The sequence below is a fragment of the Equus quagga genome, chromosome 11 (genome assembly GCF_021613505.1).
Source record: "Equus quagga isolate Etosha38 chromosome 11, UCLA_HA_Equagga_1.0, whole genome shotgun sequence".
NCBI classification, from domain to species: Eukaryota; Metazoa; Chordata; class Mammalia; order Perissodactyla; family Equidae; genus Equus; species Equus quagga.
Genome location: NC_060277.1, coordinates 572823 through 596262, shown reverse-complemented (window position 1 = coordinate 596262; position 23440 = coordinate 572823). Strand labels below are relative to the sequence as shown.

The window sequence follows — 23440 nt, the reverse complement described above, 5'->3', positions numbered from 1 at the left end:
AATACACTGACACACTGGCAAGAAAGTAAGAAATACTAAGATGCCCAAAACTAAGTGACAATGGGAAGCCAGAGAAGTAAGCAGAGCTCTAAAACTGGCTTTGCCATGAGGGGATTTGCTGTTATATGAAGTCGAATGTCTGCACTCAATCAAAAACAGTCAGCTCATTAGGAAATAACATGCCATTGAATACAGAAAGGGAAGCGATAAAAGTAGGCACACACACCCCCTCCCACATCTCCCCACTGGGGATCCAGATATTGGAGTTATCAGAGACAGACTTTAAAATAACTATGCTCAAATATGTTCAGAAAGATTTAGGATTGAAGGGACTTTGGCTGCGGTTGCATGAAGAAGTTAGTGAATCTTCTCCACAAAAATCAAGTATACAACAAGAAAAAATTGTCAAAAGCAACCACTTGTGGAAATTGACCAAGGGCAGACAATAAATTGAGTAGCATTTATGCTTAAAAATGATTCTTGCCAGAACTTTGGTTAAGAACAGTTGGAATCCGTGACCTCCTGCTGAAGACTGCACTTGTCACCCTTGCTCCCAGGCTGTTGGCAAGAATAGTAGTGTGACCAGTATGGGGCTGATGGGAAAATCAGCAGCTTTTCTGCTGTAAGGGATAGACTTGGTTTGAAGAAGAGGATAAATGACCATTGATTTGTCAACTAAAAGTTTATTTCATTAGGAAGTGGACAAGAGAATCCTACATTTCTGTTAGCCTAAGGTTGCAGTGGTGAACCATTGGGAAACATAACATGAGGCTCAGGAAACCAGAGCTTCGTAGAAGGACTAGATAAGTTGCTCACACATCCCTGGCTGACTAAAACATGCGCACATGCAGGATAGAGATAGAGATCCCATCAGAAAGTAAAAGACAAGACAGACTCAAGAACTGACTGCACTTTGAAAATTCTCCTCAGCCTACACTCATAGGTTGATGGACAGGATGGGAACTGTAAAGGCTCAAGGTGTTTGAACACAGTCTGCCTGCTTCATCAGCTCATCACTAACCTGTGCAGATATGGCGCCAGCACTGGGAAGTCAGGCAAAAACTAAACTGAACAGAGACATCGGTGCCTCACACCATGCAAAGAGATGGATTCCATGGTCTGAGTCCAAGCAGCTTAGTTTAAAAGAAAACTCAGAAAAATAAGTCAGAATCCAGCGTTGCTATAAGATATTATCTGGTATGTCCAGTTTTTAGCAAAAAGATTATGAAACGTGCAAAGAAACAAGAAAGGGTGACACATACTTGGGGGAGGGGAAAACAATAAGTAGAAACTGACTTAGAGTCAACTCAGATGGTGGATTAAGTGACAGAGACTTTAAAGCAGACATTATGTTCAAAGAATTAAAGGAAAATATGATGATAGTGACTCAAAGATTGGGAATCTAAGTAGAGAAATGGAAATTGAAAAAATGCAAATTCTAGAGTTAAAAAGGGTAATAAGTGAAATGAAAAACACACTAACTGGGCTTACCAGCAAGATTTGAGATGGCAGAAGAAAAATCAGTGAGCCTGAAAATAGATTAATAGGAAGTGTCCATCCTGAAGATCAGAGAGAATTGAGTTTGACCAAAAATAAAGCCTCAGAGACCTGTGGACAATGTCAAACATGCGTGTAATGGGAGTCCCAGATGCAGAAGAGAAAGACAAAGGGATGGGAAAGTGTATTTAGAGGTATGATGGAACTCCCATTAGGATCAACACAAAGACATCCACCATAGATACGTTGCCGTCAGAAAGCTCAGAGACAAAGCAGGCTTGAGAGCAGCTGCAGAGCGGTCCATTACTGCAGGCAGTGACCAGGGGCCCACCACTGACTGCTCCAGGAGAGTGAAGGCTGGGAGACAGTGTAACAGCTCATCAAAAGGGCAGAAAGAAAAAAAGGTCAGTGAGTAATTCTAGAGAAGTTACTTTTCAGAAATGAAGATGAAGTAAAAACGTTCTCTCAAAAATTGAAAGAATTTCTTGCCGGCAGACCTGTCCTACAAGAAACAGTAACAGAATTCCTTCAGACTGAAAGAAAATGACACAAGATGGTAAATCAGGTCCCCAGGAAGAAATGGTACCTATGTGGATAAATATAAAAGATTACATATATATTTTTCTCTTTCTCTTTATTTTAAAAATATAATGTTTAGGGCTGGCCTATGGCATAGTGGTTAAGTTCGCGTGCTCTGCTTCAGTGGCCCAGGGTTCACAGGTTTGGATCCCGTGCACTCATCTACTCACCAGTCATTGAGAATCACTGTGGAGGCATCCCACATACAAAGTAGAGGAAGATTGGCACAGATGTTAGCTCAGCAACAATCTTCCTCACAAAAAAAAAAGTAATGTTTAAAGCAGTAACTTCAATGCTATATTTTTAGATTTATTAAATATAAAAATGTAATGTAAATAACAGCAGAAAGAAGGGGGGGAAATGGAACTGTGTAGAAGCAAAGTTGCTGCATTTTGCCAGAACTGTCAGTATTAACTTGAAGTATATTGTGATAAATTGAAGATGCGTATTGTAATCCCTAGGACAACACCAAGAGAGTAAAACAAAAAATAGATTAAAAATAAACAGAGAAATTAAAGTGGTACACTAAAAATATGTTGAACACAAAAGAAGGTAGTCAAGGAGGAACAGAGGAACAGAAAACACTTGATACATATGGAAAACAAATAGCAAAGTGACAGCTGTAAGTAGAGCCATATCAATGACAGCATTAAATCTGCATTGGTGAAAAGATGCAGCATAGTTAGTCATTAGGGAAATGCACAAGGAGATACCACTTCAAACCCCACTAGGATGACTTCAGTTGAAAAAGACAGTAAATATGTTCTGGTGAGGGTGTGGAGAAGTGGGAGTCCTCGTCCACCGCTGGTGGGAAGGCAAAATGTGTCACCACCATGCAGAACAGTCTGGCAGTTCCTCAAAAGGTGTATACCCAGCAGAAATGAAAACATACATCCTTTCAAATCTTGTACACCAGCATTCTTAGCAACATTGTTCATAATAGCCCAAAAATTGGAAGCAGCCCACATTCCCTCAGCTGCTAATGGATAAATAAAATGTGATATAGCCACACAATGAAACATTATTCAGCAATAAAAAAAGTAAAGTACTGATTAGTGCTACAACATGGATGAACTTTAGAAACATTACGTTAAATGAAAACCGGTCACGAAAGACCACATTTTATATGATTGCATTTATATGAAATGTCCCCTGTAGGCAGGTCTGTAGAGACAGAGAGTAGGTTAGTGGTTGCCTAGGGCAGAGGACAGGGTTGTGGGGTGGGAAATGGCTGCCAACAGGAACTGGGCTTTAGGGGGGCTTCATGAAAATGTTCTAAAGTGAGATTGTGGTGATGGTTACACAACTCTGTGAATATGCTAAAAACATGGAATTGTACATTATAAGTGAGTAAATTTTATCGTATATGATTTATAATTTAATACAGATGTTTTAAAAATGTGAATTGACTAAACTATCAAAAGGCAGAAATTGTAAGACTGAATAAAACAAGATACTACAATATGCAATTTACAAGAAACAGACTTTCAATTCAAAGATAATTTGAAAGTAAAAGGATTGAAGATGATTTGCTGGGCAAACAGTAATCTTGAAAGAGCTGGGGTGACTGTATTAGTGTCAGGCAAAATAGACATTAATATGAGAAATATTACTAGAAATAAAGAGGGACATTTAATAATTGTGAAAAGATCAATATATTAGGAAGACATATCAGTTATAAATGTATATGTACCTAACAATAAAACCTTAAGTAGACATGAAGCAAAAACAGAATTGAAAGGAGAAATAGACAATGTAAGAATTATAGTAGGAGGGAGTAGGGAATTACTGTTTAATGGAGACAGAGTTTCAGTTTGGAAAGAGGAAAATTTTTCTGGATAGTTGCACAATAATGTGAATGCACTTAATGCCCTTGAACTGTATACTTAAAATGGTAATTTTGCGTTATGTATAATTTTACCACAATAAAAAAAGAATTATAGTGGGACTTTTCAACACTCCTCTCAGTAGTTGATAGAACAACTAAACAGTGAATCGGTGAGGATGTAGAAGAGAGACAGCAGTATCAACCAACTTGACCTCACTAACATACACAACACTCCACAACAGAGGAACACACATTCTCTTCAAAGGCACGAGGGGCATTCTCCGTGATTGATGATATGCTAGACTCAGTAAATGTAGTAGAATTGAAATCACACAAAGTACGTTTTCCAGCTACAACCAAATTAAATTCAAAATAAATAACAGAAAGAAATTTGGAAAATGCCCAAATATTTGGAAACCAAACAGTGGAATTCTAAATAGCCCATAGGTCAAAGAAGAAATCACAAGGGAAACTAGAAAATATCTTGAATAAATGAAGATGAAAACACAATGTATCAGAATTTATGGGATGCAGCTAAAGCAGTACCTGGAGGGAAATTGTGACTGCAGATGCTCGTATTAGTAAGGAAGAAAGACTCAAAATCAGTAATCTGAGCTTTCACCTCCAGACACTGGAAGAAGAGTTCATCCAAGGAAGATGAAAGGAGGACATAATAAGGACCAGAGCAGAAACCAGTGAAATAGGGAAAGTCAGTGAAACCAAAAATTTCCAAAATCAAGAATGAAAGTGGGAAATTGCTGAAAACCGTACAGAAACTAAAAAAATTATAAGAGAACATTATGAGCAAATTTATGCCAATGAAATAGACAACTTAAACAAAATGGAAACATTTCTAGAAAGACACAAAGAACCAGAACTTTCAGTAAGAAATAGAAAATCCAAATACCTAGACCTATATCCAGTAAAGAACTTGAATTAGTGATTTAAAATCTTCCCACAAAGAAAACTCAAGCCCTTTTGGTTTCATTGTGAATCTGTAAACTATTTAAGGAAGAATAATACCAGCCCTACAGAAACTCTGTCAGAAATAGCAGAGGAAGAAACACAGGCATACTCATTTTATGAGGCCAGTTTTACTCTTGGTACCAAAGCCATAAGCAGAGAAAACTATAGACTAACATTCTTCACGAATGCAGACCCTAAAACCTTTAAAAAGTTATTAGCCAACTAAATCTAGCAACATATAAAAAAGATTAAACAGTGTGACATACAGAATTTATCCCAGAAGTATAAGGTTGGCTTCACAGCCCGGATTCAATTGATAAAGGGTTGAAACTACATGGTCATCTTAATAGATATAGAGAAAATACTTGACAAAATCCAGCACCCATCTTTAATAAAAAGTACTTTCAAGAGGTGAGGAATAGAAAGAATTTCCTCAATTGGATAAAGGGCATTTTTGAGACTCTTACATCTGACATCACACTTCATGGTGAAAGACTGATCAAGAACAAGCCAGGGCTTTCCATCTTTACTATTTCTATTCAACATTATAACTTTTACTCATTGTATAAAAAATTAAAGTCCTCCAGATTTGAAAAGAACAATAAAACTGTCTTACTTCACAGATAATACAGTCTTGTATGTAGAAAATCCTAAGAGATTTACAAAAAGTTACTAGAATCAGTGGTGAGTTTAGATCACTGGATATAAGATCAACATCTTAAAAGCAATTGAATTTTATATCTGAGAAATAAATTATCAACAAGTGAAAGTAAGAGAACAATTTCATTCACAAGACCATCAAAAATAATAAAAGATTTAGAAATAAATTTAGCAAAAGTTCAAGCCTTGTGCCCTGAAAACTTTGAAATATTTCTGAGAAAAAGTAAAGAATATTCAAATAAATTATGAGATATACTATGTTCATGGATTGAAAGACAATATTTTTTATATGGCAGATTTCCCCAAGTTGATGAGTAGATTCAGTGAAATTTTGAAGAAATTAGCAAGATGATTCTCAAATTTACATGCAAGTGCAACGGGATCTAGACTAGAGAAAACAAATTTGAAAAAGAAGAACAAATTTGGAGATTTTACAACACCTGATTTAAAAACTTCAGTAATCAACACTGTGTGGTATTGGTGTAAGGATAGACCTATAGATCAATGGAACTGAATGGAGAATACAGAAATAAGTTCTTACATTTATGGTCAATTAGTTTTTGACAAAGATGCTGTTGCAATTCAGTGGAAGAAGAGGATATTATTTTCAGCCAATGGTGCTTGAACACATGCAATAAAAATGTGACTTACACCCTTACTTCTCACCATATGTTAAAAAAAACAATTCAACGTGGGTCATAGGCTTAAATGTAGGAGTGAAAACTAAACATTTCTACAAAAAAGCATAGGAGACAATCTTTGAGACTTGGGTTCGGCAAAGGTTTCTTAGAAACGACACCAACATGATCCATGAAAACAAAAACTGATGAATTGGATTTCATCAAAATTAGAAACTTTGCTTTTCAAAAGACACCATTTAAAAATAATAAAAAGACAAAACCAAAGCTGTCAAAAAATATTTGCAAATCGTGTCTCAGGAAGAATTTGAATCTAGAATGTATAAAAACTCAATAATAAAGAGACAATAATGAGAAAACAAAAACCTAATTTAAAGGACAGCAGCATATTTACAAATATCTGACAAGCATGTGAAAAGTTACTCAGCAACATTGATCATTAGTAAAATGCAAATTAGTATAGTATGGCTGCTGCTTTAGCAGATTTTTGAGTGGGTTTGTCTGGGTTCTGATTTTTCTCTTTCACTAAAATTAACCCAGAAATGGGGAGCAGAGCAGTGCATTGCCCTCCCCAGATATCCCCTGCTTCCTGTAATGAGGGCTTAAGTGCTGCCCGCCTCTCCTCCGCCAGGTCGTCACATCCATAGGTGAGCTGGTTGAAGTGTGTTCCGCCCAGATCCAGTCGGGATGGAGGCCCTTGTTCAGTGCCCTGGAAACAGTGCGCGGCGGGAACAAGGCTGAGGTGAAGGAGTACCTGGTTGGTGACTACTCCATGGGTAAGAGTGTGCACCACTTTTGGATCCTGGAACTTTACTGAGTTCGTTTATTCTCATTTTTTTGGTGGAGTCTGAGATTTTCTGTAGATAAGATCCTGTCGTCTGCAAACAGACAGTTTGACTTCTTCCCTTGCGGTTTGAATGTGTCTTGCTTATGTTTCTTGCTTGGTTGCTCTGGCTCGGACTGGCAGAGGAATGAGAGTGGAAAGAGCTTGGGGGTGAGAAGGCCAAGACTGCTGCTGTCTCACTCATGCATCTGCGTTGAGCTCACTTGTAAAGCCCAAGAGAAACACTGTCTGCTTGTTAGTAGGAAGCAGGTATCCTAACACCAGGGCGTCTGAATCAGGGAGGTGGGGTCTGGCTGGAAATGGGTGAGCACCCATAAGACAGGCCCAGCAGCCAGAGGCATTGTGTCGGTGTCCCCAAGGCCACCCCTACGTACAGACCTGCCGGAAGGACTCAGGGCTCAGCTTGCAGTTAGCATGTGCTGAGGTTCATGATACAGCTCAGGTTCATTGTGGGGCTCACAGCTAAGATTGATCACAGTATCGCAGTAAGAACAGGCAGGATCGTAAGGGAAACAGAATCTGGGGTCCCTGTGCAGGCTTCCTGTGTTCTCACCCCCCATGGAGCACACTCTACCCCAGCAGTGAAAATGCAGCAACACAAGTGTGATGTTTCTGCCCGGGAAGACCCATTAGAGACCCAGCTGAGGGCTGGTCACATAGGTACCCTCTGCCTAGCAGGCACCAAAATCCAGACTCCCCAAAGGAAAGCAGGTGTTCAGAATGAACCGTAGTTTGTACAAGCAGTCTAGGCACAGGGAGTCCCCTTATCAGTTACCTGTTGCCTGGGGATATTCTGAGATCCAAGTTCCCAGACGCCCACCGGGGCGGGCCATGCAAGCAGACCTTCCAAGAGAGCAGTCTTAGGCCTCTGCTCACTCTTCTGCGTAGGCCACAGTAGATGAGCACATGCCATCAGGGCTGGTCTGAACCTTCCCTCCCTAGAATTGTGTGCATAGGAGAACTCCAGAGGCCCCTGGTTCACTGCCCTCTCACCCACACACTGCCTCAGCCCCGTGTTCAGCCGGCTCTGCCCTGGTCCCTGCCGAGCTTGCCTGCAGGCAGAACTGAGGAGGAAGACAGGGGAGCCAGGCCAGCTGTCCAGACAAAAGGCCCGGGCCTTCCTCCAGTAGATCTTTTTCTAGGCCCCGTGGGGGTGCTGGGAGTAGGAGCAACCTGAAGGGAGACACTCAAGTGTCTTGAGACTCTCCCATCTTCCTCCCTCAGGAAAAGGCCAGGCTCCGGTATTCGACGTGTTTGAAGCTTTTCTCAACACTGACAACATCCAGGTCTTTGCGGACGCAGCCACTAGTTACATCATGTGCCTCGTGAAGTTTGTCAAAGGACTGGGTAAGTGGAGACCCTCATGCCTCGAGACAGCTGGAACCCTTCCTGGGTGGCTTTGTCCACACTGCCTGGAGCCTGCAAGCGTCTGGAGAACAAGCAGTGGCCATGTGTCATGTACTCAGAAGCAGAAAGCTTACTGCCCGAGCAGCTCAGATTTTGTCCAGGGTTGCTTTTCGTTGTGTTCATGGGATAATCTTGTAATGAGGCATATTTTCAATCTCTACATTATTTTACTCCAACTTCTTTTTGAATCTTAAAATATTCAGTATTATATTCAGTAGTTGCCTTGTGGTGGAACTACTCTTCTCGATGTCACATAATTAGCAGGCTGAGTTTGAGTTCCCAACTCCTAAACGAAAAGTAAGGATGCCTTCCCCCAGGCCTTATTAATGTAAAGTGTATTTTGGAAGCTCAGAAATTGCCTTTCCTCAAGGCCTCGTGTATTTCGGGAACTGCGTAGCTGATTTTATATTAATTTAGAAATACTTTAACATGGCGGAGGCATATATGCCTTAGCTGCTGTAGCAGATTGTCAGGCAGCATGGGTTTATCTGGATGAAATGGAAGGCAGTGGCAGGCGGTTAAACCAAAAGTCTAGAAGGAACTTAAGTCTTAAAGTTTTGAGAGTTTCACCCTTGAGTGCCATTAGAGCCTAGAGCCTGAGGGTCTTTTATGTAAGGAAAATATAAGGTTCACAATATTATTCTCTCTTCTTGCTAAATAACTGACAATTCTCTCATAAAAGAAAACTGAACACAAAGAGGCTAGACAACTTCATTCACATTCCCCTTGTTTTGGAGCAGGAACAAAATGTAGGTTTCGGGATGGAGGCTGGAGGCACAGGTCTGATCTGTAGACCTGTGGTAAGTGCAGCGACCTCGCTCTGCTCTTCTGTGCACTCTGGGAACTAGAGAGATGAGCCGAGGGGCAAGCACGGAAGCCCCTCACTCACCGACATTACTTACTGGCTTGAGAGGAAGATTTCCTCTGACTGACAGAGTAAGAATTTTATTTTTTTTCAACTCTACTCTGTATTAAATGGAGCTAAATAATTTAGTATCTTAATCATAAGAACACCTTAAAGTGTAAATCTTTGCGTTAGCAGAAAATTCAGGTAACACTCACTCCTCCTTTACTCTCACATGACTACCACACTCACACTTCTTACACCGGATGTGTGGGTTTTTTCCACACCAAGCAATTATCTGTGACACCAGCTAGGTGTCCTACAGTCCAGTTCTGACACTAACCAGAGTTCTCACAGACCCCACAGGTTAAGGGTTCAGTCCTAGGAGACTACCCCCCATTTCAGATGCCGATTGCAAGTAGTAGGTCCCCAGGTTACCCACAACTTCTGTCTGACTTGGCTACAAATCAGAGGTTCCCATGACCCTTACCCCTTGGATTCAATTATTTGTTAGAACAGCTCACAACTCAGGGAAATGCTTACATTTACCAGTTTATTATATAATAGAGGATATGATAAAGGACACAAATCAACAGCCAGACAAAGAGATACATAGAGTGAGGTCCAGAGGGGTCCCAAGCACAGGAGCTTCTGTCCCCATGGAGTTGGGGTGCACCCCCTCCCAGTGTGGATATGTTCATCAACCCAGAAGCTCTCCAAACCCGTGCTTTTGGGATTTTTATGGAGGCTTCATCATGTAAGCATGATCGATCATTAACTTAATTTCCAGTCCTTCTCCTCTTCCTGGAGCATGGAGGGTGGGACTGAAAATTCCAAGCTTCTAATCATGGTGTGGTCTTTCTAGTGACCAGCTCACATCCAGGAATCCACCAAGCATCATCTCATTAGAACAGAAGACTCTCCTATCACAGGAAATTCCAAGGGATTTAGGAACTCTGCATCAGGAACCAGAGTCGAAGCCCAAATATTAGAACAAAAGTCGTTCCTAGTGTTCTCATCACTTAGGAAATTACAAGTTTTAGGAATTCTGTGCCAGGAACCAGGGACAGAGTCCATATATCTATATAGACAGATAGATAGATAAAATATAATATATATAATAATAATAGTAATATTATATATATAATATATATTTTCTATTATTTCACAGTCTTGTATTTCGTTTAAGAACCATGATTATTGGCATTCTGTTGTTCACTGAACTGTTGAGTGCCTGCAGCATGGGCATGGTGGCCTGGATGCACTTTGGGGACACAAAGATGAATAAAACATGCTTCCTGCCTTTGGGAGGCTCACAGCCTCTTCTGGGAAACAGACACATAAATCAATGATTATAGTTCAGGAAGATGAAGACTTTCATAGAGGCTAAGAAAGCAATCCTGAGAAAAAAGAGCAAAACTGGAAGCATCACAATCCCTGACTTGAAAATATACTACAAAGCTACAGTAATCAAAACAGCATGGTACTGGTACAAAAACAGACACACAGATCAATTGGATGGAATTGAAAACCTGGAAATAAAACCACACATCTACGGACAGCTAATCTTCAACAAATGAACAAAGGAGCCAAGAGCACATAGTGGAGGAAGGAAGATCTCTTCAATAAGTGGTGTTGGCAAAACTGGACAGCCACATGCAAAAGAATGAAAGTAGACCATTATCTTACACCATACACAAAAATAAACTCAAAATGGATCAAAGACTTGCTGGTAAGACCTGAAGCCATAAAACTCCTAGAAGAAAACATAGGCAATACACTCTTTGACATCGGTCTTAGCAGCATCTTCTCAAATACCACGTCTACTCAGGCATGGGGAACAAAAGAAGAAAATTAACAAATGGGACTACATCAGATTAAAGAGCTTCTGCAAGGCAAAGGAGATCAGGAACAAAATGAAAAGACAACCCACCAACTGGTGGGAGAAAATATTTGAAAATCATATATCTGACAAGGGGGTCATCTCCAAAATATATAAAATACTCATACAACTCAACCAAAAAAAAAACAACTCGATCAAAAAATGAGGAGAGGATATGAACAGACGTTTTTCCAAAGAAGATAAACAGATGGCCAATAGGCACATGGAAAGATGTTCAACATCACTAAACATTAGGGAAATGCAAATCAAAACTACAATGAGATATCACCTCACACCTGTTAGAATGGCTATAATTACCATGACAAAAAATAACAAATGCTGGAGAGGTTGTGGAGAAAAGGGACCCTCATGCACTGCTGATAGAAATGTAAACTGGTACAGCCAGTGTGGAAAACAGTATGGAAATTTCTCAAAAAATTAAAAATAGAAATACCGTACGACCCAGCTATCCCACTGCTGGGTATTTATCCAAAGAACTTGAAATCAATGATCCAGAGAGATTTATGCACTCCTATGTTCATTGCAGCATCATTCACAACAACCAAGATGTGGAAGCAACCCAAGTGCCCCTCTACAGATGAATGGATAAAGAAGTTGTGGTGTATATATAAAGAAAGACAGAATCATGCCATTTTCAACAACTTGGATGGACCTTGGGGGTATTAGGTTAATGGAAATAAGCCAGATAGAGAAAAAGAAACACGACACGATTTCACTCATATGTGGAAGATAAACAAGCATATGGATAAAGAGAATAGATTAGTGGTTACCAGAGGGGAATGGGGTTAGGAGGTAGGCAAAAGGCATAAAGGGGGCAGATATGCATGGTGACTGATAAATAATGTACACCTGAAATTTCACAGTTATAATCCATTATGACCTCAATAAAATTTAAAAATGTTTTAAAATCCTGCTAATCCCTCATCTAAAACATAGGAAAGGTTTATGTTTTCTTTTCTTTTTTTTTAAGGAGAAATATACCTCTTTATCTGCTTCTAAATTTTAACTAATGCCTAGTAATTATGTCTCTTTACCCGCAGAGGGGTGCTGGTTGCTATGATTGTAGACAGTTAGAAACAGTGACAGTACTCTGGAATGATTTTATTAAAAATACAGAAATAGATTTGTAACATGAAAAGAAAAATGATAATTCTGAACTGCTATTTCCCTATAGAATATCTAGATGCCCTTGACAGGTCTGTTAAATCTGTAGACATGTGCAAAAACAATAGAAATCCTTTCAGTTTGGTGAAGTGGTCACCATCCCCAAACCCCAGATGTTTGCAGTCTTCTCAGAGCCTTCATTTATCATCACCACTTAGCGCCAAGGCTGGCAACAGACAAGGTACTTTTCTAAGTAGAGAGGCCCAGTGCATCATCCCAGCCAGCACGTGGCTTGTCCTGGCTCGTCCTCTGTCATCAAAGCTTCAGTAGGCACACTGTCAACAGCGGGGCAGAGGTACCAAAGAACACCACCCAAGAACCAAAAGCACTAGCACAGAATATGGAAAAGCATTCATTGTTGGTTCAAGAGGTTGAGTTACAAAACAGAATAATCCCAGCTAAATGAGAGGGGCAGTGTGGTCCCAACTGTGTTCACCATGTGCTCATGCAGGGAAATGACCAAAAGGATCTCTCTCAAGGTTGTACCATTTGGAGTAATGTTTCTTTTCCCCTTTTTTCTCTATTTTAGTAGATATTTGGTGAACTAACACTATATGAATAAATCAGTCTTCTACTGTGAGGGGATAAATAAGCGTGACTGTGTGTGTCTCTGTCACCCTGCTGCCTCTAGGTGAGGTGGACTGTAAGGAGATCGGAGACTGTGTCCCAGGACCAGGAGCCACAGCCCCGGACCTGTGCCTCCCTGCGCTGGATTACCTCCGGCGCTGTTCTCAGGTATGGGCATGCTCACGCTGGCCTGGGCCCTGAACCTTCCTCGGAAGATGCTAGCTACATGTGCACGGTGTTTTTGCTGAAGCCCAGGAGGAACACTCTGCTGACTGAGGAGATTGGGGCTTAGTTTTCGAGTGTGAATTTATGTCCCCACCCTTCCCACCAAGGAGAGAAAAAAAGTAACAAATATGCACTAGGACACAGAGTTGGATCCTGAGACCTTTGAATGTCCCGTTTACACTCAGAGCGTCAACTCCCAGAACCTCTGTATTTGTGTCCACTGTGGGAAGGGGTCACGAGGCCATGGGAAGCCTTCCTGATAGCCCCGCAGCCTGGATGGTGGGGTGCAGACAGTGAAGAGAGACAAAAAGTAAGAGAGACGTATTTGATCAAGATCTAGTGAAGAAGTGCAGTAGCATGCACAGGGGCCTTGGTTGTGCTAATCCAGTAGTTCTCTCTCCTCATCCATGTCACGTGCTGGTAGGACAAGACCAGTCTCCTCTCTGAGCCCTTTCTGCCCCAGGCTTTAGCAACACCCTCTCTCAGTAGCTTTTCTCCTGTCTTAGGCTGTTTCCTCAGGCCTCTCCTGTCGGTCTGCAGCCCTCGCTCGGGGACAGCGTTAAGCCTGTAGCTTTAGAAGCACATGTGGCCCCACTTCCTCCTGCTGCTTGCGCAGGCCCCACGTGACAAGATGCAGCTCCCTTTCTACCTGCAGACCTCCTCACTCACTGTGCTCCAGCCACGCTCGTTTCCTGCCCCCCAGATGCCTCTACTTACTAGTGTTCAGAGCCATTGCTGGCCTTCTCCCTGGAATTTTCCCCTCAGATCTCTCTGTGGCACTCCTCATCTCCCAGACCTCATCTGAAATGTCACCTCCTCGGAGACAGCGGGGCTCCTGCAGCCTCCACCGCACCCCGTCACTCTTTCTGGTACCGTGGTCTAATTTTCCCACAACATTTGTGTCGGAAGTTTTACTCACTTGTGAATGACTATTGTCTGTAACACCCACAGGACAGGAATTTTGTCTCTCTCGCTCACAGCTATTCCCCTGGTTTCCAGAACAGGCGCAGTTCTAATTCGGGAAGATGGAAGGACCTGGGAGTTTGCGGGACCTGGGCTCTAGCAGCAAGGTGCAGTGCAGAGCCAGGGTGGTCTCTCAGCTCTGCTTTCACACCATCGCCCCTCCACCTTGCCCTCACACCCCTCCACTTCCCGTTCGCCCTGTTTCCTGACACTGAGTAGGGGAAGGAGAAATGAGGTCTGATGTCCCATCTCCCACACTCTCTGCTCACTGATCCCCATAGAGCACTTTCCCCCCTAGGCAAAAATTCTGGACGTGTTCCGTGGCTCCCTCGGTAAAAGTCTGTAAAGCTCACGTGCGGTTGCGATGCTGAAGAGTGTCCAGAGTCTTCCTCCAGCTCTTTGTTGTCTGAATGCGACTCCATCTGCTTCATGGGGTGAACGCCCAGAATCCAAATCACAAACAGCAGCTTCAGAACACTCGCGCAGTAGGAGCGCCTCTGGCTCTCAGTCCTCCTTCCACACTGGTCTATAGTTTTATTGTTCTTTAACCCCCAGAGTGCAACTTTTTCCAATTTATAATTGCAATTTGGTATTTTTTATTTAGTTATTGGCCAAAATCTACAAAATGCCCTTGAAGCCAATATTCCTTAGTGGACGACTTGCTAGCTTGCCTCGAAGACTTCAGGAACAGTCGGCAAGCAGTGAGGACGGAATTGAGTCAGTCCTGTCGGATTTCGATGATGACACTGGTAAGTTAATTGATTGGATTAAGCCAGCTTATTTGCTATCTTCATATTCCCCAAAGCTTAAACCTGAATTAAGCCGCTTGTAGATCATGAACGGCTATCCACGTTTGCTGTTTTTGTTTATGATTCTAATGGAACAAGTCTACCTAAAGTTTCCATGGACTCTTCAAAAATAGCATTTACAACTGAGGCCTCCAAACCCACCCTTTTAGGTGGGGCCTCCCTCTAAAACCAGTGCAGATTTGCAGAGCCCACTAAATGTAGTTTCTAACTCAGAATTCTCTAGAGTTTTGCAAATTGGAATGTAGCTACATCTGGTGCCTTGGTACTCAGATTGGCTGGTAATTGTCCTTAATACCTCCTAGGAGACACAATCATTATATAATTACTTCCTGCAGGACTACTTGGTTAGAGACTGAGGAAATTAAGCCATTACTGAAGAGAGAATCTGTTTGTGACTGGTGAAGCTGAAGGCTCATGAAAAGAATAATTTTAAAGAACGTTTCACATTGGTCCCCATGTGATTTCCTGTGAGCTGGAGTTCAGTCTAGGAACTTGGGATAATGTCCAGATTTGTGCTTGCTGTCTTGTGATTCAGACAACCCTGTCCTATTTCTAGACTTAGAGATGGAAGTGATCTCTTTAAAGGGCTCTAATATCTGGGCATAGGTTGGTTTAAGCCCTTGAAAAAGGGCTTTGGAGGCAGTGCTTTTAATTTGCTTTTTTGTTTGTTTTTGATTTTTCTTCTGTTTAGTTTTTATATTATGAATTATTTTATGGGGTGCCTAGAAGATTCACAGTTTTCCATAGGGATTAGCAACAGTAAAGCCTCGCTGGTTCAGACTAGTTGTGAGGAAGAACTATGGGAAAGAATAGATATCTAAGGTGGAGAGCAATTAAAACATTGGAAGTTAGCTAGATGTTGCCTAATAGAGGTTTCGTTTTAATGATTAGATGAGAATAACTTTTACTTAGCGTCTGAAACCTCCAACCCAGACAGTGACAAGCGGAAGCTAAAGCTGCTTATCCACAGTGCAGTCTGTGGAGCAGTTGCAAACGGTTTGTGGCAGTAAGCATTCCTGTCCCATTTGTGCAAATCCTTAATCCTTTTTTTTCTAGGAAGCACATCTTATGGACAAAGCCCAGCCGAGCACTCTCTCAAGCTCCCACAGGGTAAATTCATCAAGGGCTTTAAAGTTATAATTATACATGAAACGTAGCTAGATCTCAGAAAAGAATGAGAGAGCTTTACATTAATATTAAAAGTTAATTCTCCTGGGGCCAGCCCCATGGCATAGTGGTTAAGTTTAGCATGCTCCACTTTAGCAGCCCAGGTTCGCAGGTTCGGATCCCAGGCGTGGACCTCCACCACTTGGCAGCCAGGCTGTGGTGGTGACCCACATATAAAGTGCAGAAAGATTGGCAACAGATGTTAGCTCAGGGCTAATGTTCCTCAGCAAAAAAAAAAAAGAAAAGAAAGAAATTACTTCTCACCATTGATACATTCTTAGATATTATTCCTCTGGTTTCCAAAGGCAAATAGTTACTTTTTTCTACAGAAATTTCAAACTTACGTAAAACAAGACAGAATGGTATAATGGACCTTCCTGTACCCATCACTCAGCTTCAACTATTATTAACTGACAGCCAGTCTTGTGTTATGTGTGTCTACAGGCACACACATGCGCACTCTTCCTGTCTCCCACCTCCCTGACTTCCTCCTCCCCATGTTATTTTAAAGCAAATACCGGACATCACAGCATTTCGTCTGTAAATGCTTTAGTGTGTGTTCTCCAGAGATCACAAACATAACCATAATGTCATTATCACACCTAAGAATTCACAGTAATTCTTTAACATCAAATTTCCAATTTTCTTATGAATGTGCATTAATTTCCGGGATTCACATAAGATCCACATTGAATGTTTGGCTGTGATGTGTCTCTTAAGTCCTTTTCAATCTACAGCTTTTCCTCTCCAACTCTTTTTTACCCCTTTGCAGTTTACTTGTGAAAGAAGTGAGGCACCTTGTCCTGGAGTTTCCCATGTGGATTTTACTGGTTCCCTCATAGTGGTGTGTGACATGGTGACATGTTCTTCTGTCCCCTGCATTTCCTGTAAATTAGCTTGTCCAACCTCCTTGTATTCTGAAGTTCGTGAGAACTTGCTGTCACTCAGTTTTATATTTAGTGTCCATGACCTTGATTTTGCCTCCTATTAACGGGGATATTTAAAACTGGGGAAGTTGTTTTTTTAATGAGAATATTTAAAAACTAGCATCTTCTGATAGTTTTCTTTTACAGGAAAATTATAAGTAACATATTAAAATTAAAATGTAGAGTGGGCTATTTTTTTATATTCTCCTCTAGGTCCTTTTGTCTAAAGCTGGAGAAGCTGAGTCCTCTTCTGCCACAGCTGCCGAGCTTGAGTTCACCTGTTCCTGAAGGCAGGGATTCACAGGGATGTTGGCTTCTGTAGTGCTGTGTAAATGGCAAAACTGGAACTGTTTGGACGTAATAAAAAGAATCTCATGCTTTTTCCCTCACCAAGTAGTGAGCAGTAATGAGAATTACTTCTTCCTGAAGGGGAATAAGGAAGAAATTTGAGCATTTTTCCCTTTGACTTTGTCAGAAAGTGTAAGTCATAATCTGTCGGTGCTCACAGGCCCTGAGTGCGGCCTTGCTGGGGGACGCCTCCCATCCGTGCAACACGTGGCAGATCACAGGACTCTTTTACGTGCCGTGTTTGCCTTGACATTGTGATGATCCTGTGTTGTGTTTAACTGGATCTCACAGAGGCTGGTTTTGGTTCCCAGGTCTGATAGAAGTCTGGATCATCCTGCTGGAGCAGCTAACAGCAGCCGTGTCCAACTGTCCACGTCAGCACCAACCGCCAACCTTGGATTTACTCTTCGAGCTGTTGAGAGATGTTACCAAAACACCTGGTAAATATTTCTCTATATCTTTTTCTGTGTCTTACTTTTTTCAGGAAAGTATTTCTGTGAGTTGCTACCTGTGTCACTGCTGTAAACTTAGACAGCATAATAGATGCTCAGTCATATTTGTTGAATCGCTATGATGCAGTGATATTTAAGAGATGTTGTATTATTGTTTGTGGGTCTTCCCACCAGTCCATTTACAAATGAAGCGTGGTGGCCAGGTGATTGAATGTGTGGAGCCCTACAATAGTCAGGCTGAGGGTGTGGCATCAATGTCTCCATGAGCAGTTGGCTTTGCCCTGTTCCACATTACAGCCTTCCTCTTTGGCTGAATCTCACATGGCCCCAGGTATATCAGGGTGCACTGGGTACCACCAATGGCAGCAAACCACTCAGATGTGTATGCAGTGTTAAAACAGCAGCGTCTGGATTGTATAAAGGTCGTAGGTGATCAGATTTGGAAAAAGACATTTAGAGATCACCTCGTACCTGATAGTCCAGAAAAAGAATGGCCTTTAGGAATTTGTTTCTTATTCTGAATTATTCAAGGTTAGCATTCACACTTACTCATCCAGATTTTCCCAAGAGCAAAGAAATATTTATAGAAGTTTTAGTTTTCACTAAGAGACTCAGAACCACAAATGAAACCACTAGTCAATTCCATAGTCATAAGAGGAGTTTTGTGTTCAGCATAAACTGACGAAGACTCAATACTCTCTTGAGATCCATAGCACGTTTATGTCAGAATTCTTTCCAGGAAAACTGTCATCACTATTCCCACATGTTGGAAAGCTAAAAGCTTTCCATCCAAGAATAAGCAGGTATTTGACGGAAGTCATTATATGCTGCTGATTCCAATTTGGTTTCACCAATCAGGACCATTTTCTGCTTTCACTCTGATTGGCCCTAAGTGTGTGTGAAGAGCATTTAACCCAATAATTCTATTCCTAAAAATCTGTCATCAAAGCAAATTAACAGTAATGAAGACAGAAATGTATATATATAATGATGTTTGTGAAACATCTTGAATGCCAAAAAATTATAAATGCCCCAAATGGGTTAAGAAATTATGGTAAAAGTGTTTAAATATTCTACAGGCATTAAAATGAACATTTGTGAATAATATTTAATGACATGAATAATTGTTTACAAGGCATTATGTTAATATATGTATAGTATGGAGTGCAATCTCAACTCTATGAAATTTTATGCATTTATAAATACCCGTACACAGGTATGTTCAAAAGTGCTAGGAGGAGGGCCAGCCCTGGTGGCCTAGTGGTTAAGTTTGATGTGCTCTGCTTTGGAGGCCAAGGTTCGGTTCCCAGGTGCAGATCGACACCACTCATCCATCAGTGGCCATGCTGTGGTGGTGACCCACATACAAAAAGAAGAAGATTGGCAGTGGCTGTTAGCTCAGCGCAAATCTTCCTCAGCACAAAAAAAAGTACTAGAAGGAAATACATCAAAATGTAATTTTTTTCTTTGTATTCTCATGTATTTTCTGTGCTTATTATAGAAAGGATGCCTTGCTTTTGTTACCAGAATTTTAAAAATCCATCAACATTTTCACGAAGATTTTCATTATGGCATTGTCTATAAAGCGAAAAATTAGAAACACCTTCAGTGTCCATCAGGAAGGGAGTGGATAAGTGTTACGTATTCGTACAGTGGGATAGTGTGTGGCAGTAAAATGAGGACTATCTAAAACATGTATTATTAAGGGCAAAAAGCAACATGCAGACCAAGGTTTACATTATCCTCTTTATATAAAAGTAATGAAAAACAAAACTCTGTATCCCTCTTTTCATATAAATAGATGTACTTACATCTTAAAGGTGTTTTAGTGACATGCGTATATATCTGTGTGTTTGTATCTGGGGACCAAGGAGTTGATCAGGGATATTTAGCTTTATCAGTATTCTTTGAGTTTCTATGTGTGTGTCCATGTGTGTAAATAAGTCATGACCGTGTGTGGTTCCCCATCAGTGCTAGATTCTTTTTTTTTTGTTCATGAGGAAGATTGGCCCTGTGCTAGCACCTGTTGCCCATCTTCCTCTTTTTGCTTGAGGAAGATTGTTGCTGAGCTAACATCTGTGCCAGTCTTCCTCTATTTTGTACGTGGGACACTGCCACAGCGTGGCTTAATAAGTGGTGCGTAGGTCCACACCCGGGCTCTGAACTGGTGAACCTGGGGCCGCCAAAGCGGAGCACACAGACTTAACCGCTGTGCCACCGGGCTGGCCCCCATGCTGGACTCCTTTCCCTCAGACCTTCTCAGGGATCAGTGGTGGTGCATGATGGCGAAGTGCTTCCCTTCCTTCACAGGAGAGCTGCCGAGATCACCACTCTGTGCTGACTTTGCTTTTTCAGGACCAGGGTTCGGTATCTACGCGGTTGTTCACCTCCTCCTCCCTGTGATGTCCGTTTGGCTCCGTCGTAGCCATCAGGACCACTCTTACTGGGATGCAGCCTCTGCCAACTTCAAGCATGCCATTGGCCTGTCCTGTGAGCTGGTGGTGGAGCACGTTCAGAGCTTTATACACTCAGGTACCTGGTGCCAGAGCGGCTCGTGAGTGTGTCTTTAGAGGCAGCACCACTGTCTGACAGTGCTTAGTAAGTACCTCACACAAATACCAGGGCCTAGGTTTTGTCCTGGAATTGTTAAAACAGAATGACATGGTCAGTGCCAGCCTTCAAATAGATTATCAGAAAGAAAATTGATACTCGTGTGTCCTCTACATGATTACCAAACACGTAATTAAAATATGTGTGTGACTAAAGATGAAATACCTAATAAAGTTAGGGTATCTGTGCATTAGGAGAGGGGAGGTAAGTTCAAGTATTTAACAAATTAAAAAGGAAGAAATGTTTCTGTAGCCTGGGGGTGTGTCCTGTTGTCCTGCTTCATCTGGGGGCTAAATAGAGGAAGCAAGATTGTAGAAAAGGCTTAAGTTATGGGCAAGAATTTGCTTAATGGTTTAGGGGGGAAGAGAAGGTTCTTAATATCTGTGGCGTTTTGAGAAAGACTTGAAAGCGTGGGGTGAATAGTAGGTTGAAGGCAGCAGGTCGAGGGGGAGGGGGTCAGCACGGAGAGGGGGTCGGCACGGAGGGGGCTGGCGCGGAGGGGGTCGGTAGTGGCTCCGGCAGAGCATCCTTGTGGAGCAGAGGTTCCTGTGCGTGGCTCCTGCCATGGGAGGGTCTGGGAGTCTGAGCGCAGAGCAGACAGCAGACTAGCCCTGGGGGTTCTGCAGAAGAGGGAAGGGCGTGGGAAGTAGAGAGAACAGAACAGGGCGGGAGCTGCCTGTGGGAAAGGTGGGAGAAACTCCCAGGGAGGGTCAGACAGCACACAGAGGGAGCACATCTCTTCTGGGCTGAGTGAGGGCAACGTTCTCTGCAAAAGAGCGGCTGGTGGGGAAAGAACTGTGGCATTTCCACAGGTGGTAATGGCCGTGCCCGTGGGGCAGGCGTTCTCTGCCAGCTCATTGCTCCCCACAGCCTGGAGCCCTTGAGGATCCTGCTGAAAACGGATTCTGCGGCCTCGGAGGGCCTCTGAGCAAAAGAATACAGACCAGTGCTTGACTGAGCAGCTGGAATGTGACGTGGGGAGTCTGATTTTCTTCAGTCACGGGGCAGTGTGCAGACTGGAGCCAGACTGAAAATGCTCGAGGAGACGGGGGAGGACAGGTTTTTGTTTTCCCAGAGCATTTAATTCAGTTTAATTTGACTATTATCAGTAAGGAAAATGTTTGATTTTCCTTTTTGTAAAGAATTTAGATGAATTATGTACTTAACTGAAAATGTTCATCTGCATATAAAATGTTCATCAGCACATAAAAGTGAACCACATATTTCCTCTTGATCTATCTACAAATGGATGAAACAAGCTAAAGTTGGGTAAAATCCAGGAACATTGTTGTCTTCAAGGGTTTTTTGTTTTTAGGGTCATTTTCCTCGTTGGTCTCTTTCCTGGATGTTGATCTATCTTATTGCTCAGCCTCCCCTCTTTGGCGGTAGATGCTGCTCCAGCCGTTCGTTTACAGTAATGCTGAGTGAAACCTTGTCTTGGCTCTTCCTGCAGACATCAGGTACGAGGGCGTGATCAACACCATGCTGAAGGACCTCTTTGAGTTGCTGGTGGCCTGTGTGGCCAAACCCACGGAAACCATCTCCAGGGTGGGCTGCTCCTGTATCCGGTGAGAAAGGATCCCTGGCTCTCCACAAAACTGGAGTTTTTATCATGAAATCCATTGGAATTAAATTGTTTTGTGGTAGCAATCCACTTTTTAGTTTGCTTTTAATAAGGGAAAATGACTTTGTATAAATGCAAATGTGTGCCAATGATTCCTTGTTTTGGTGTTCAGTCAGCAAGTATTTATTGTGCAAGTCATTATACCAGGTGCTCTGCTGCGTGGAAGGCGATGTGAGCCGAGGTCCCTGCCTTGAAGGAGCTCATAGCCCCTTCTGGAGGCCGCACTAGAGAGTCATGTGAAACACAGTGACCGTAGGGGCACTGTCAGTGCCCTGGAAGGACGGGACATGGGCAGGGTGGTCAGCAGGGGCTCGCTGTCCTGGTGACACTTGGTGGGATCTCCCCAGGGGGCAGCTCATGGTAGGTTCTCACTGTCTCTCCGCCAGCAGGAGAGCAGCGTGAATGAATCCGTGGGATAAAATTACAAGGGATGAGAGGGTTTAGTTGTGTTTGTTGATCATCGTTTGTAGAGGAGTAGTGGAAAATGGGGTTAGAATGGAAAAATCAGTACAGGGTATCCAGTCCTCCACACAACCTGAGTTTGAAAACCAGCCTGTTTGTAGTGGGGACCCGTTGATATTTTGTGTTAAAATAGTTTGGGAAATAGCATTATGATGATGGAACATGGACAGACTGGAGGCAGGGGGATAAGCCGGCAGGACCGGTCAGGAAATTGTGGACTAAGTCTACGCACACGTCTGTACCTATGGATTAGGACATCCTTCCTATCTCTTCTGGCAGGTACGTCCTCGTGACAGCAGGCCCTGTGTTCACTGAGGAGATGTGGAGGCTCGCTTGCTGTGCACTGCAGGATGCGTTCTCCGCCACACTCAAGCCAGTGAAGGTATGTGCACAGGTTCCCGTCATCCTGAGCTCCTAGTGCTGCGTCTGGCTGGGCAGCAGGGTTCTGCCTTCCTCCTCATAGCAGCTGTCACACTGGAGATCTCGCAGAGGGTGAGGAAGAGGTGGCTGCATCAGTGCTTTGGTCCCAGACACAGTGACAGTGTCAGATGCAAGACAGGGCCTGGAGCCATGCACCGCGCGCACCCAGGGAGCACCAGATGCAAGACAGGGCCTGGAGCTGTGCACTGCGCGCACCCAGGCGGCACCAGATTCAAGACAGGGCCTGGAGCCGTGCACTGCGCACACCCAGAGAGCGCCTGCTGTGTTTCTCCCTAGGACCTGCTGGGCTGCTTCCACAGCGGCACAGAGAGCTTCAGTGGGGAAGGCTGCCAGGTGCGGGTGGCGGCCCCCTCCTCTTCCCCCAGTGCCGAGGCCGAGTACTGGCGCATCCGAGCCATGGCTCAGCAGGTAAGGCTGCGGCATCGGATCCCAGGGCTCCTAGAAGCTCCTTCCTGAGGGTCTTGACCCCCAAGCCACCTGTCCTTCTCTTAGGGACCTACGCCTCCTGGTCTGACC

General features: G+C 42.8%; 1 protein-coding gene across 6 annotated transcripts in view; it reads left to right on the top strand.

The window, feature by feature from the left end:
• Window positions 1-23440, top strand: part of ARFGEF3 (ARFGEF family member 3) — a 146332-nt gene that overhangs the window by 106809 nt on the left and 16083 nt on the right. For 5 of the 6 annotated variants that reach the window (XM_046675961.1, XM_046675959.1, XM_046675958.1 and 2 more), the window contains 9 exons: window positions 6800-6944; window positions 8237-8359; window positions 12962-13065; window positions 14690-14834; window positions 17647-17775; window positions 20143-20319; window positions 21851-21965; window positions 22763-22865; window positions 23201-23332. In XM_046675961.1, coding sequence (XP_046531917.1) covers window positions 6800-6944; window positions 8237-8359; window positions 12962-13065; window positions 14690-14834; window positions 17647-17775; window positions 20143-20319; window positions 21851-21965; window positions 22763-22865; window positions 23201-23332 — 1173 coding nt within the window. The remainder of the gene's footprint in view (window positions 1-6799; window positions 6945-8236; window positions 8360-12961; window positions 13066-14689; window positions 14835-17646; window positions 17776-20142; window positions 20320-21850; window positions 21966-22762; window positions 22866-23200; window positions 23333-23440) is intronic. The other variant, XM_046675960.1, reaches the window with a different exon arrangement.